An 11,877-nucleotide genomic window follows, 5' to 3' on the forward strand; every position below is an offset into this window, starting at 1 on the left:
CACACATCTCTGCCTGGGTGTGGGTGTGAATTGCCTGTGGTGGGAATGTTGTTCTTGTGAATCTATAATTCGGTCACTGTTAAAATTGTAACAAATGCTATTGAACCACTTGATAATTGTTCAACTGGTCAATGATTAAGTGCTACTAATCTCTTTTGCCCCCTTATCTTTGGGTCTAAATCCTTTGCACCCTGACCCTCCTGCAACCCAAGGCTCTGTGTAAATCATTCTCTTTCATCAAAATATATCTCTTTTTCTTGACGTCCACTTTAAAATCTTCCTCCTTAGCTAAACTACAAAACAACTCCAATTTGTTGTTGATGTCTTGAAGACAATTAAAGAAAGAAAAATAATTTGTTTTTCAGTGTTTTAATGGGTCCCACAGTGTGTTTGGAGCTGCATCAGCTGTCAGTCCAAGATGGGCCATGTCAGAACTGGTGAGGCTGGGGGGTGAGGAGCAAGGTTGATCATCCAGGGTCAGTGTGGATCTCCTGAGGAGACACTCAGCATCAAGATCACTTGGAGAACACTTCTATCACCTCTTCTCTTAACTACAAGATATCCAAAACTGAATTAAAAAAAAAAGTACAAACTTGGAAGACTTGTTTTGAAATTGCCTTGAAGACAATTAAAGGAAGAGAAAGAGATCCTGAGGGATTTCTGCATTTTAATGAGCCCCACGGTGTGTTTGCAGCCCAGCCCATGATCCTGAGGTACTGAGAGAAGATTGAAGCAGCTGCTGAAGAAGTCAGAAGGCAAACTGCAAGTGCCTTGAAGCATTGCTGGGCCCCACTGAGGGCAGGCACTGCCAAAGCCTCCCCAGGGCCTCCTTGGAGCAGCTCCTTGGAGGCCAGGAGTGCAGGCAGACAAAGGCTCTGGGCAGGCCCCTGCAGTGCTGAGCAAAGCCTGCCTTGGTTTTGTGGAGCACAAAGGCCAAGGCCTGAGCCCCAGGCCCTGGCCCAGCAGATCCTGTCCCTCCCGGCTGGCTCAGGGCTCTTTGGGGGGCACTGGGATGGGAGGGGGAAGAACAACAAAGGCCAAAACTGGGCAACCCCTGCCAGGCTGCTGAGGGAGGGGTGAGGAAGAAACCAAGTGCAGAACCTGCCAGGCAAGTTGCTTGTGGTGGCCTGAGTGGCAGAGGCAGCTGCCAGAGGCAAGGGGCCAAAGGCCTGGGTGCCTTTGGGCCTTGCAGCCCTGCCAGAGCCCTTGGCCATCTCTCCTGCAGGCTGTCCTGCCCTGGCCCTGCTGCTGCTCTGGCCTTGCAGGCTGCACACCCCCCTCCTGCTTTCCCACCCCCCTCCCAGCAGCATTTCCAGACCCTCCCTGATGTCTCTGCACCAGCTCTGGCTGTTCCCTGGAACACAAAGCCATGCCATCACCCTCTGGGTGACCTCTGGCACCATAAGGTTCCCCTTTGAGTAACATTCCTTTTTCCCCACCTTCAGTCTGAACCTTCCAAACTGCACTTTATGGGTTTCTTTTTCTTTCCAGCACCAAGAAAATCTTCATCCTATCAGATCTGCTCTAGACCCTCTCCAGTTATTCCTCATTCCTCCAGAATGGGGAACCTCACAGACAGACAGACCAGTCCAGATGTGGTGACCCCAGGGCTGAGTCCAGGGAGGTGACAACTCCCTTGTCTGGGTGCCCACACTCCCCCCAAGGCAGCCCCATGCGCAGTTGGCCTTATAAACTTGGATCCTGAGCCCCTGTGCCACAGGACATCCCTCCCAGAGCCCAGGCCCTTCTCCTGGGGGTCACTGCAGAGCTGAGCAGATCCAGGTCACCTCCCATTCCTCTGCCAACCCCCTGGGCCTGCTCTGGGCCCTGCAGGTCCTTGCCCTGCTCCCAAGGGCTGTGGGGGTGCTGAATGGTCAGGGCTTGGGGTTCAGAGCTCAGAGTGGGGATTAGACAGAACTTTGAGAGGTTTGTTGTTCTGCTGGCAGTGTCTGCTTCATGATTAGGGGAAGAGCTTTTTGGGCTGGATCAGGATTAAAACTTGGCTTTTCATACTGGTAATACAGGTTTGGGAATGGGGTGGGCACTGGAGTACAAATAAGAGTCTGGAGTTCTGGGATTGGGTTTTTTCTGGATTGGAATTAGAGCAGTGGATTCCTTTCAATGGGAGGGGCAGCACTTTTAGGTAATGTTGGGGCTTGAGGTTACAAAGAGAGTAAAGGCCTACCAGGAGTGTTTGCACAGTCAGTGTTTCAGCACCCTCAGCATTCCCTGAACCTGGTTTTACCTCATCAAAATCTTTCCTCTCTGTTGGTCAAACCCCTCTTTCCTTCCCCAATTTTCCTTCCCTTTTGTCCCAGTTCCTCCCAACCTCCTCAGAACTTTCATGAAGATGGGCTCAGCTTCGTGATAACACGGTGCAACCTCATGGACTCAAGAAGCCACTGTGAAACTGTAGAACCTCATGGAATTATGGGGCCATTGTGACTCTGGGGAAAGCCATGGAATCAAGAGGCCACTGGGACACTGCAGGGCCCCATGGAGCCAAAGGAACCCAGGGACAGTGGGCAACCTCCTGAAATAAAGGGGCCATTGTGACACTGCAGAAACCCATGGAATCAGGAGGCCATTGTGGCACTGCAGGGCCTCCTGGAAACAAAGAAACCCTGGGACACTGTGGAATTTCATGGAATCAAGAGGCCATTGTGACACTGGGGAACCTCATGGAAGAAAAGGAATCCAGGGACACTGTGGGACTTCATGGAATCAAGGGGCAGTTGGGACACTACAGGGCCTTATGGATCCAAGAGAACATAGGGAAATTGTGGAATCTCGTGGAACCAAGGGACACGCAGGGCCTCATGGAACAAAAGGAACCCTGAGGCATTTCAGAGCCTCATGGAACCAAGGGTCCACTGTGCCTCCCCAGAACTCCATGGAATCAAGCAGAGCCGCTGCCTCCCCCCCGCCGCCGCACGGACCGGAGTCGCCGGCTCTGCCCCGCTTGGACACCTCTGGAGTCAGCGTGTTCTTGGGCAGCACAACTGAGCTCAGACCAGAGAGTTTCCCACATTTTACTTTGCCCCCTCTTTTCCCCAGGGACAGGGCAGCCTCTTTCCATGGTCCCTCTGCTCACACAGGGTGTCCTGCTCTTCTCCTGGCACATCCCATCTCCCCACAGAGCCTTTCCCCAGGGGAACACGTCTGTGCTGGCCTGAGCAGCCCTTCCTGCACCCCCTGCCCGTGCTCCCCACAGCCCCTGAGCTGGGGGGGCTGCTCTGCAGAGCACGGGGGGTGTGGGGCCCGAGGCCATGGGGGACTCTGTTGGGCTGTGCTGCTCCAGCTGGGAGGCAGAGCCAGCTGATGGTGCTCCCTGCCACTGACCACCTCCCACAGACGCTCCTGTGTGGCCATGGAGGGGGCTCAGAGGGGCCCTGCCTTGTTCCACAGCTGGGACATGGCTTTGGGGGCTGCTCTTGATTGACTTGTGGAAGTTCACTGAGGGCAAGAGAAGTCACTGGCAAGAGTTTTCCCTGTACCTACTGTGTCCCCTGGGCTTGCAGAGCTCTGTTTGCCACTTGACAGGGAGATTTAGTACTTTATCTCTGGGTGACTCCACCCTGGGCAGGATTCTGCTCCAGGGCTCCATTCCCTGCTGACTGGATGGGACGGGCTGTCCCTGCAGATCCTCTGTGCTCTCCTGCACTTCCTGAGTTCCTACAGACAAATCCTCACCTGCCATCAGCGCCCTCACAAGCTGCAGAGCCCCAGGCAGGTGACTTGGAGATCATTTGTCACCTCCATTTGCCATCAGCCACCAACACACAACATCTGACCCAGCCCTCAGTCCCTGCAGTCCCAGTGGGTCCCTGACCTCACTGCACTGTCTCCATGGAGAAACAAGCAAAGCAACAAGACTTTTGAGACTCTATCCCTTTCTGACACTCAGAGATTGTGATTCCTCATGTACAAACTAACACAGGCAGGATGTTTGAAAAATACCTTGCTGCATAAACTTTTATTTTGTTTAAATGCACACAGAGTATGATTCCTGATTGGTACATTTTGTGGGTGAAAAAAAAGAGGCAGAGTGAATTATATGGGATGAAGAATAAAATTTCAGTGTTATTAAGATTAACAGATTAAAAAAGAGGCAGAGAGTGAATTATATGGGATGAAGAATAAAATTTCAGTGTTATTAAGATTAAAAAAGGAAAGCCCCCCACCAATATCAAAAACTTTAGAAGGCAGGCTGGACCCAAAATGTGTTACACAATGAGTGTTCTGCAGTAGAAAAGATGCAGTTTATTGCTCCTGAAAAACATCCAGTCATCATTTTCCTTATGGCATCCTTGAGCTCCTGGTTCCTGAGGCTGTAGATGAGGGGGTTCATTGCTGGAGGAACCACCGAGTACAGAACTGACACCACCAGATCCAGGGATGGGGAGGAGATGGAGGGGGGCTTGAGGTAGGCAAATGTGCCAGTGCTGAGGAACAGAGAGACCACAGCCAGGTGAGGGAGGCACGTGGAAAAGGCTTTGTGCCTTCCCTGCTGAGAGGGGATCCTCAGCACAGCCCTGAAGATCTGCACATAGGAGAAAACAATGAAAACAAAACAACCAAATGATAAAGAGACACTAAACCCAATAAGCCCAATTTCCCTGAGGTAGCCTGAGTGTGAGCAGGAGAGCTTGAGGATGTGTGGGAGTTCACAGAAGAACTGGCCCAGGGCATTGCCCTGGCACAGGGGCAGCGAAAATGTACTGGCTGTGAGCAGCAGAGAATTGAGAAAGCCAGTGGCCCAGGCAGCTGCTGCCATGTGGGCACAAGCTCTGCTGCCCAGGAGGGTCCCGTAGTGCAGGGGTTTGCAGATGGCAACGTAGCGGTCGTAGCACATGATGGTGTGGAGGGAAAACTCTGCTCTAAGAAAGACTATGTAGACAAAAACCTGTGCAGCACATCCTGTGTAGCTGATGGTTCTAGTGTCCCAGAGGGAATTGTGCATGGCTTTGGGGACAGTGGTGCAGATGCAGCCCAGGTCTGTGAGGGAGAGGTTGAGCAGGAAGAAGCCCATGGGGGTGTGCAGGTGGTGGTCACAGGCTACGGCGCTGAGGATGAGGCCGTTGGCCAGGAGGGCAGCCAGGGAGATGGCCAGGAAGAGCCAGAAGTGCAGGAGCTGCAGCTCCCGCCTGTCTGCCAATGCCAGGAGTAGGAACTGGGGCACGGAGCTGCTGTTGGACATTTGCTCCTTCCCCAGGGTATTTTGATCTGTTGAGAAGGAAAAGTCACTGCTGAGTTAGACCAGGCTTCTGCAGCCAAACATTACACATCTCAGCCACCCCACTCTCAGGCTCCCTCTCCTCACTCAGACCTCCCTGTAGCTCCTTCCCCTGAGCTCTGGCTTTTGCTGGCTGAGGGGACCAGAGGAAGCAGTAAATTTGTGATGGGCTCCCAAGGACCAAGGACTCCTTCTTTCTCTGCTCAGAGAGGGAACTTGGAATGCAGGGTGATCTTGAATTAAATGTACTCGTGATACATCCAAGAGCTTCTCAGCTTTGCTGTTTGCAATTTGCCCAAATGAAGGACTGAGCTGAGGGAAATTCTTTGTATTTTTTCACCCACTTGCACCTACCACACTTAGGAGTGGTTGTGGAGGTTTGAAATCCCTGACATTTCTATTGCACTGCAGGTCAAATCTTGTGGGTTCTGAGGGGCACAGGGATGGTCCCTTAGTGCAGAGAGAAGAGCTGCTCTGCCCATCAGTCCTGTGCTCAGCTGTCCTGTGCTGGCAGCTTGGAGCTGGAGGAGCATCACACTCAACTGTTCCCCTACAGAGAAACTGCACAGAGATCCAGGAATCCATGTCCAAAGAAAAGACTGACACACTGCTCACCTTTTCATCTTACCCCTCCCAGAGTGAGACACAAAATGGTCATTGCAGCTGCCCAGAGCATTTCCATGGATTTAGCACTGAGGAATTTTCTCCATAGGGATCCTGTGCAGCACAGAGATCCTATGGCAGAGCTGTGCCCTTCTGGAGGGCATCTGCAGCCCTGCAGGACACCCAGGCAAACAGCTGAAGACCCTGAAGGTGCCTGGAGGGCACTTGGGCACTTGGCTCCCACAGACACATCCCCACAGCAGCACCCAAAGGGGTTGTGTCTGGACAAGAATCTGCCCCCCCCAAACCGCACACTGGCTTAGAAAACCCACTGGTGAGAACACGGAGAGCCCAGGCAGCAGGGGATGGCAATGAAATGCCACAGTGCTGCTGCCAAGGGAGGAGGGACACAGAGAGACAGCTGGAAATCAGGGCCTTGTCCTTGCCTGGGCTCTGGCTGCTGCAGGGCAATGCACAGCCCAGCCCCCGTGGGCCTGAGGGCACAGGCTCTGCTTCGGCTGGGAAAGGAGCCCAGGCAGGAGCTGCTCAGGGAAGGGGTCTGTGCCACAGGGACAGCAGGGAGGGGCCCACATCCCCCTGGCCAGCCCTTGTGGCAGCAGCTGCCTCTCCCTGCCTGCCTGTCTCTGGGTGAGGAGCTGTTCCTGCCAGCAGCCCCTGCCTGTGCCCAGCTCAGCTCCCTGCCAGTGCTGCCAGAGCCATCCCCAGCCCAGTGCCCAGGGGCAGCTCTGCCTGGGCAGGGGCTGCAGAGCAGATCCCAGACAGCCTGCGGTGGCTGGGAAGGGGGAGGTGTTCTGGGGGGATGTGCTTCCTGAGAAGGGCCCCTGGAAATGGAGGAGGTGGAGCTGAAGCTGTGAGGAGCCCTGAGCCTGCAGCTGAAAGGCCCTGCCCATCCCTGCCCTGCCCTGAGGGGTCACTCCTTCCACCCACACCTTCTCCCTGCAGGGCCACGGCAGCTCCTTGGCCGGGCTGAGAGCTGAGCCTGGCAGGCAGCAGAGTCCCTACCCCAGCACACAGAGCCCTGGGGGCAGGACCCTGCTCTGCACCACAGCCCTGGGCACCCCTGGCTGCACCCCCACCTTCCCACCCCACAGCCAGCCCTGCCACAGGGAACCTTCTGGCCCTGGGCCTCTGATGGGGCAGCAGCAAGTCCTGCTCTGCACCAGCTTCTCCTGCTGCACCCCAGCAAATCCAGCACAGCCATCCTGACACCTCCTGCCACTGCTGCCATTTGGCAGCTGGCAGAGGCACTTGCAGCAACTCCCCTGCACTGCTCTGCAGCCACAACCTGACCATGGCAAAGGGCTGGCAAGGTTCCTGCCCTGAGCAGCTCTGCCCTGTCCTCCCCGCCCAGGATCCCTTCAACCTCCTGCTCCCTTCTCCTCTCTGCCCTTGCTGCCTGCAGCTCCTGCCCTGCTCTGCCATATGGCCACTTCCCCTGCACTGCAGCAACTGGGAGAATGCTGCTGAAAGATCCTAGAAGCTGTGGGATGTGGCAGCTTTAGGAGATGCCTCCAGGAAGGCAAGTTGAACTTTCCTACAGCCAGAGAATTCTTCCTTCAAATCCTGGGAAGGTTTCTCCCGTAGTGAGAGCTCAGTCACCTGCCAGCCCAGGCTGCCTCTCATCTCTCTGCCTTCTCTCCTGTGCCCTGGGTGCTGCAGGCAGTGCCCTCAGCCCTGCTGGGCTGTGCAGAGGAGCTGCTCACCAGCAGAGCTGTCTCTTTGAAGCTCTTCTTGCTTACCAGGAGCTCCCTGTGTGCCAGGAGCCCGGCCCAGCTCAGCAGCACAGCAACAGCCCCAGGCAGCCCTTGCTCTGCCCCTCTGGGCTCCCTCCAGCTGCCCCTGGGGCTCCAGGGGAACCTGCTGGCACACAGCTGAAGGAAATAATGATATGCCTTCCCTCAGCTGGGCACAGACACTTCTTTCAGCACTGTCATTTCTCCAGACAGACACAGAGTTAAGTTCAAGAGGCTCCTTTTCCTGTCCCATCATTAGACAGGAAACCCAGACAGTGCCGAGGAGGGATCTCCTTCACCTGCACTGAGGGAAGGGACTCAGCTGAGTCAACAGAGGTGTCTCCTTGTGGCTCTGCAGACCTGGGGCCACAAGGACACTCAGCTCCCTCCACAACCCCCATGGGCTGGGATTCCTCCTGCCCCACTTCAGTGGGCCCAAAACAGGCCCCTGCAGGTGACTCCTTGTCCCTGTTCCCATGGGAATGAAGGAAGACCAAAGCCAGGAGTGACCTGCTGGGACACAAACCCCTGGTTCCTTCTGAGGGGCCAGAGGTGACCGAGATTCCTGCTGGGAACTGCAGGCTCCAATGGAGCAGTTCCTAGGGACAGGGCAGCAGCTGTGGGATCTCCTTGGAGGCTGCTGGGACATTGCTTTGGCCAACTTCAGTGGCAGAAGGGGCCCACATGTAGGACAGGGGAACCTGTCACTGTTCCTTCTGTCCAGGGCAGCCCCTAGAGGTGTTCAGGTGACCAAATGGAGTCAGGTGGCACAGGGAGAGAGGTCTCTCTCCTGTTCTTTATCAGGGTATTTTCTACATGTCCCAGGGTACAATGGCAGTTGTCTCCTGGACATCCCTTCACTGCTGAACCTAATTGAGGGCAGCTGAGCCTGGATTGAACAGCCAAAGAGGGGCCTGTAGTGCCAGGGGAGGTGCCAGGGCTGTGCAGCACAAGTGCAGCAGCTGCCCTGGACAGCACAGGGCCTGTGCAGGAAGCCCGTCCCCATTCCCAGCAGTTGTGGGACAGGCACCACCCAGGGCTCCTCAGACACATTGGGTGCCTTTGGGGCAGGGAGTGAATCCCAGCCCTGCAGGGACACAAAGACTGTCCCTTCTCTGCCCAGCCAAGGCCGGGCCAGGCACGAGTCCAAATCCCATCAGCCCAGGCTGTCCACACTTGTTTCCTCCCTCTGCTGGCTCTTCTGTCCCCCAGCATTTCAGCAGCATGTGCTGATCTCCTCAGGGGTCAGGCCTGGGATTTTCCCCCTGGGCCTGAGTGCCAGCACGTCCACCCCCAAGGCCATTGTCAGCAAAGCCTCTGCACAGCCCAGCTCTTGGGGTTTTCAGAGCAGCTTTCCCCACTGCAAGTCTGTTCTTACCCCGGTGCCCCCGCTGAGGGGCTGCAGCCAGACAGGCCCCAATGCCCTGCGTGTGGGGCACAGGCAGGAGGAGCTGCAGTCCCAAGTCTCTCTTCATTCCACTCGCAAGCAATACCAGCCCAGGCTTGCTGAGACAGTTCCCAGGTTGCAGGGCTGTGCAGGGTTGGGAGAGAAGGACAAGGAGACACAGGAGAGAAAGAGCAGGAGAGAGGTGTCCTCAGCAGGAAGGAGCTTCTTGGATCAGTGGAGCTGCTCTAGGGGATGAACAAACTGGGTGAACAAAAGTGGGTGAGGGTCAGAGGAGAGAGTGGTTTGGGTGACATTGTGGAGTGAGACAAAGAGCCCATTGAAATTGGCTTTGATAACCCTGGAATTCACTGGAAAGGCAGCACGACAGGGTGCAAAGAGTCCCAGAGGTTTGTGCAGGGTGTTGGTCAAGACAGCCCTTGGGACACAGGCCTTTAGAGCACAGTTGCAATAAAGGTTGGTGGACAAGAGGGAGGTTCATCTGCATCTGCTTCTGTCCAAGAGGAACCAAGAGGTTACCATAGAAACTGACTGTAGCGATGGGAATGTATGGTGGTTGCCATGGTAACTGACCATAGCAATGGGAATGTGTGCTGGTTGCCATGGTAACTGACAATAGCAATGGGAATGTATGAGGGTTGCCATGGAATTGACAATAGCAATGGGAATGTAGGATGGTTGCCATAGTAACTGACCGTAGAAATGGGAATGTGTGATGGTTGCCATGATAACTGAATGTAGTAATACAATGTATGATGTTTGTCATGGTAACTGACCGTGGCAGTGGGAGGTATGATGGTTGCAATGGTAACTTACATTAGCAATGGGAATGTATGAGGGTTGCCATGGAAACCGACCATAGCAATGAGCATGTATGATGGTTGCCATGGTAACTGACAGTGGCAATGGGAATGTATGGTGGTTACCATGGTAACCGACTGTACCAGTGGAAGTATGATGGTTGGCATGATAACTGACCATAGCAATGGGGTGTATTATGGTTGCCACAGTAACTGACTGTGGCAGTGAGAATGTATGCTGTTTGCCATCGTAAATGACTGTAGCAATGGAAATGTGTAATGATTGTCATAGTAACTGACCGTAGCAGTGGGTGGTATGATGGTTGCCATGGTAACTGACAGTGGCAATGAGAATGTATGGTGGTTGCCATGGTAACTGACCATAGCAATGAGAATGTCTGATGGTTGGCATGGTTACCGACTGTACCAGTGGAAGTATGATGGTTGCCCTGGTAACTGACCGTAGCAGTGGGGTGCATGATGTTTGCCACGGAAACTGACCATAGTGACGAGAATGTATGGTGGTTGCCATGGTAACAGACCATAGAAATGAGAGTGTATGATGGTTGCTATGGTAACTGACCGTAACAGTGGGAATGTATGATGGTTGCCATAGTAACCGACCATGGCAATGAGAATGCATGCTGGTTGTTATGGTAACCGACCACAGTAATACAATGTATAAGGTTTGCCAGGGTAAACGTCCGTAGCAGTGGGAGGTGTGATGGTTGCCATTGTAACTGACTGTAGTAATACAATGTATGATGGTTGCCATGGTAACTGACAGTGACAATGAGAATGTATGAGGTTGCCATGGAAACCAACCATAGCAATGGGAATGTATGATGGTCGCCATGGTAGCTGACAGTGGCAATGAGAATGTATGGTGGTTGCCAGGGTAACTGACCATAGCAAAGAAAATGTATGATGGTTGCCATGGTAACCGACTGTTTCAGTGGAAGTATGATGGTTGCCATGGTAACTGACCATAGCAGTGGGTTGTATGATGGTTGCCACGGAAACTGACCATAGTGACGAGAATGTATGGTGGTTGCCATGGTAACGGACCATAGAAACGGGACTGTATGATGGTTACCATGGTAACTGAACATAGCAATGGGCGTGTATGATGGTTGCCATGGTAATGGACCATAGCAGTGGGAGGTATGATGGTTGCCATGGTAATTGACCGTAGCAACAGGAATGTATGATGGTTGCAATGGTAACTGACTGTAGAAATGGGAATGTATGATGGTTTCCATGGTAACTGATCGTAGCAATGGAAATGTGTAATGGCTGCCATGGTAACTGACCATAGTAACGGTAGTGTGTGATGGTTGCCATGGTAACCGACTGTACCAGTGGGAAGTATGATAACTGATTGTAGCAATGGGAATGTATGATGGTTGCCATGCTAACTGACCATAGCAGTGGGAGTGTATGATGGTTACCATGGTAACAGACCCTGGCAATCTGTCCTAGTTGCAGGGGCCAGGACCAGTTTATCACTGTGTGAGTGCAACCAAAACTGTGTATTCTACACCCTCTGTGTCATTTCTCAGGGACTGTTAAGAATGGATTCTTTGCAGCAGCTGCCCAGGGCCCACCTGACTCCTCAGGCTACAAGCTGGGTGTGAAAGAACTGTGCAAGGAGTGTTCCTTTGTCTTCACACCCATGACTCAGCTGGGATAACTCCCCTCCAGGGAGGCATTAGCACCTTCATCCCCAGCCTGAGGGGTCATCTCTGCCAATCGGCCGCCTTGGACTGGCAGAACAGGCAGCTGCAACACCCAGACCATCAAACACTCCAAAAATACCCCCTGACTTACAGAGTTCAATTGCCCATTGTGAAACTCTCTGCCCTGGGGGAGGTGCTGGACATCCCCACCTGAACCTGAGCACATACACTCTTGGGGTTTGGGGACTTCTGGTACCACTCGTGGGATCGAGAGGAGGAGCAGAACTCCAACAGGACTGCCACTGCCACTCTCCACAGGACATATGTCAAAACGAGCAGATACATTTATTGCATCTGTTAGCTCATTAACTATTAGTAATTATTAGTGCTATTGTTTTTG

General features: G+C 53.6%; 1 protein-coding gene across 1 annotated transcript; it reads right to left on the reverse strand.

Annotated features, from left to right (window-relative positions):
* Positions 1-4,176: 4,176 nt before the first annotated feature.
* On the reverse strand, positions 4,177-5,235 carry LOC116781592 (olfactory receptor 14J1-like). Its single transcript, XM_032677248.1, has one exon. The coding sequence runs from the start codon at positions 5,198-5,200 to the stop codon at positions 4,199-4,201; it is 1,002 nt and encodes a 333-aa protein (XP_032533139.1). The 5' UTR covers positions 5,201-5,235; the 3' UTR covers positions 4,177-4,198.
* Positions 5,236-11,877: the final 6,642 nt, after the last annotated feature.

This window comes from Chiroxiphia lanceolata, assembly GCF_009829145.1.
Source record: "Chiroxiphia lanceolata isolate bChiLan1 chromosome W unlocalized genomic scaffold, bChiLan1.pri scaffold_71_arrow_ctg1, whole genome shotgun sequence".
NCBI classification, from domain to species: Eukaryota; Metazoa; Chordata; class Aves; order Passeriformes; family Pipridae; genus Chiroxiphia; species Chiroxiphia lanceolata.

Coding starts and splice junctions, on each gene's coding strand:
- LOC116781592 (XM_032677248.1), bottom strand. CDS start 5,200: ATGTCCAACAGCAGCTCCGTGCCCCAGTTCCTACTCCTGGCATTGGCA.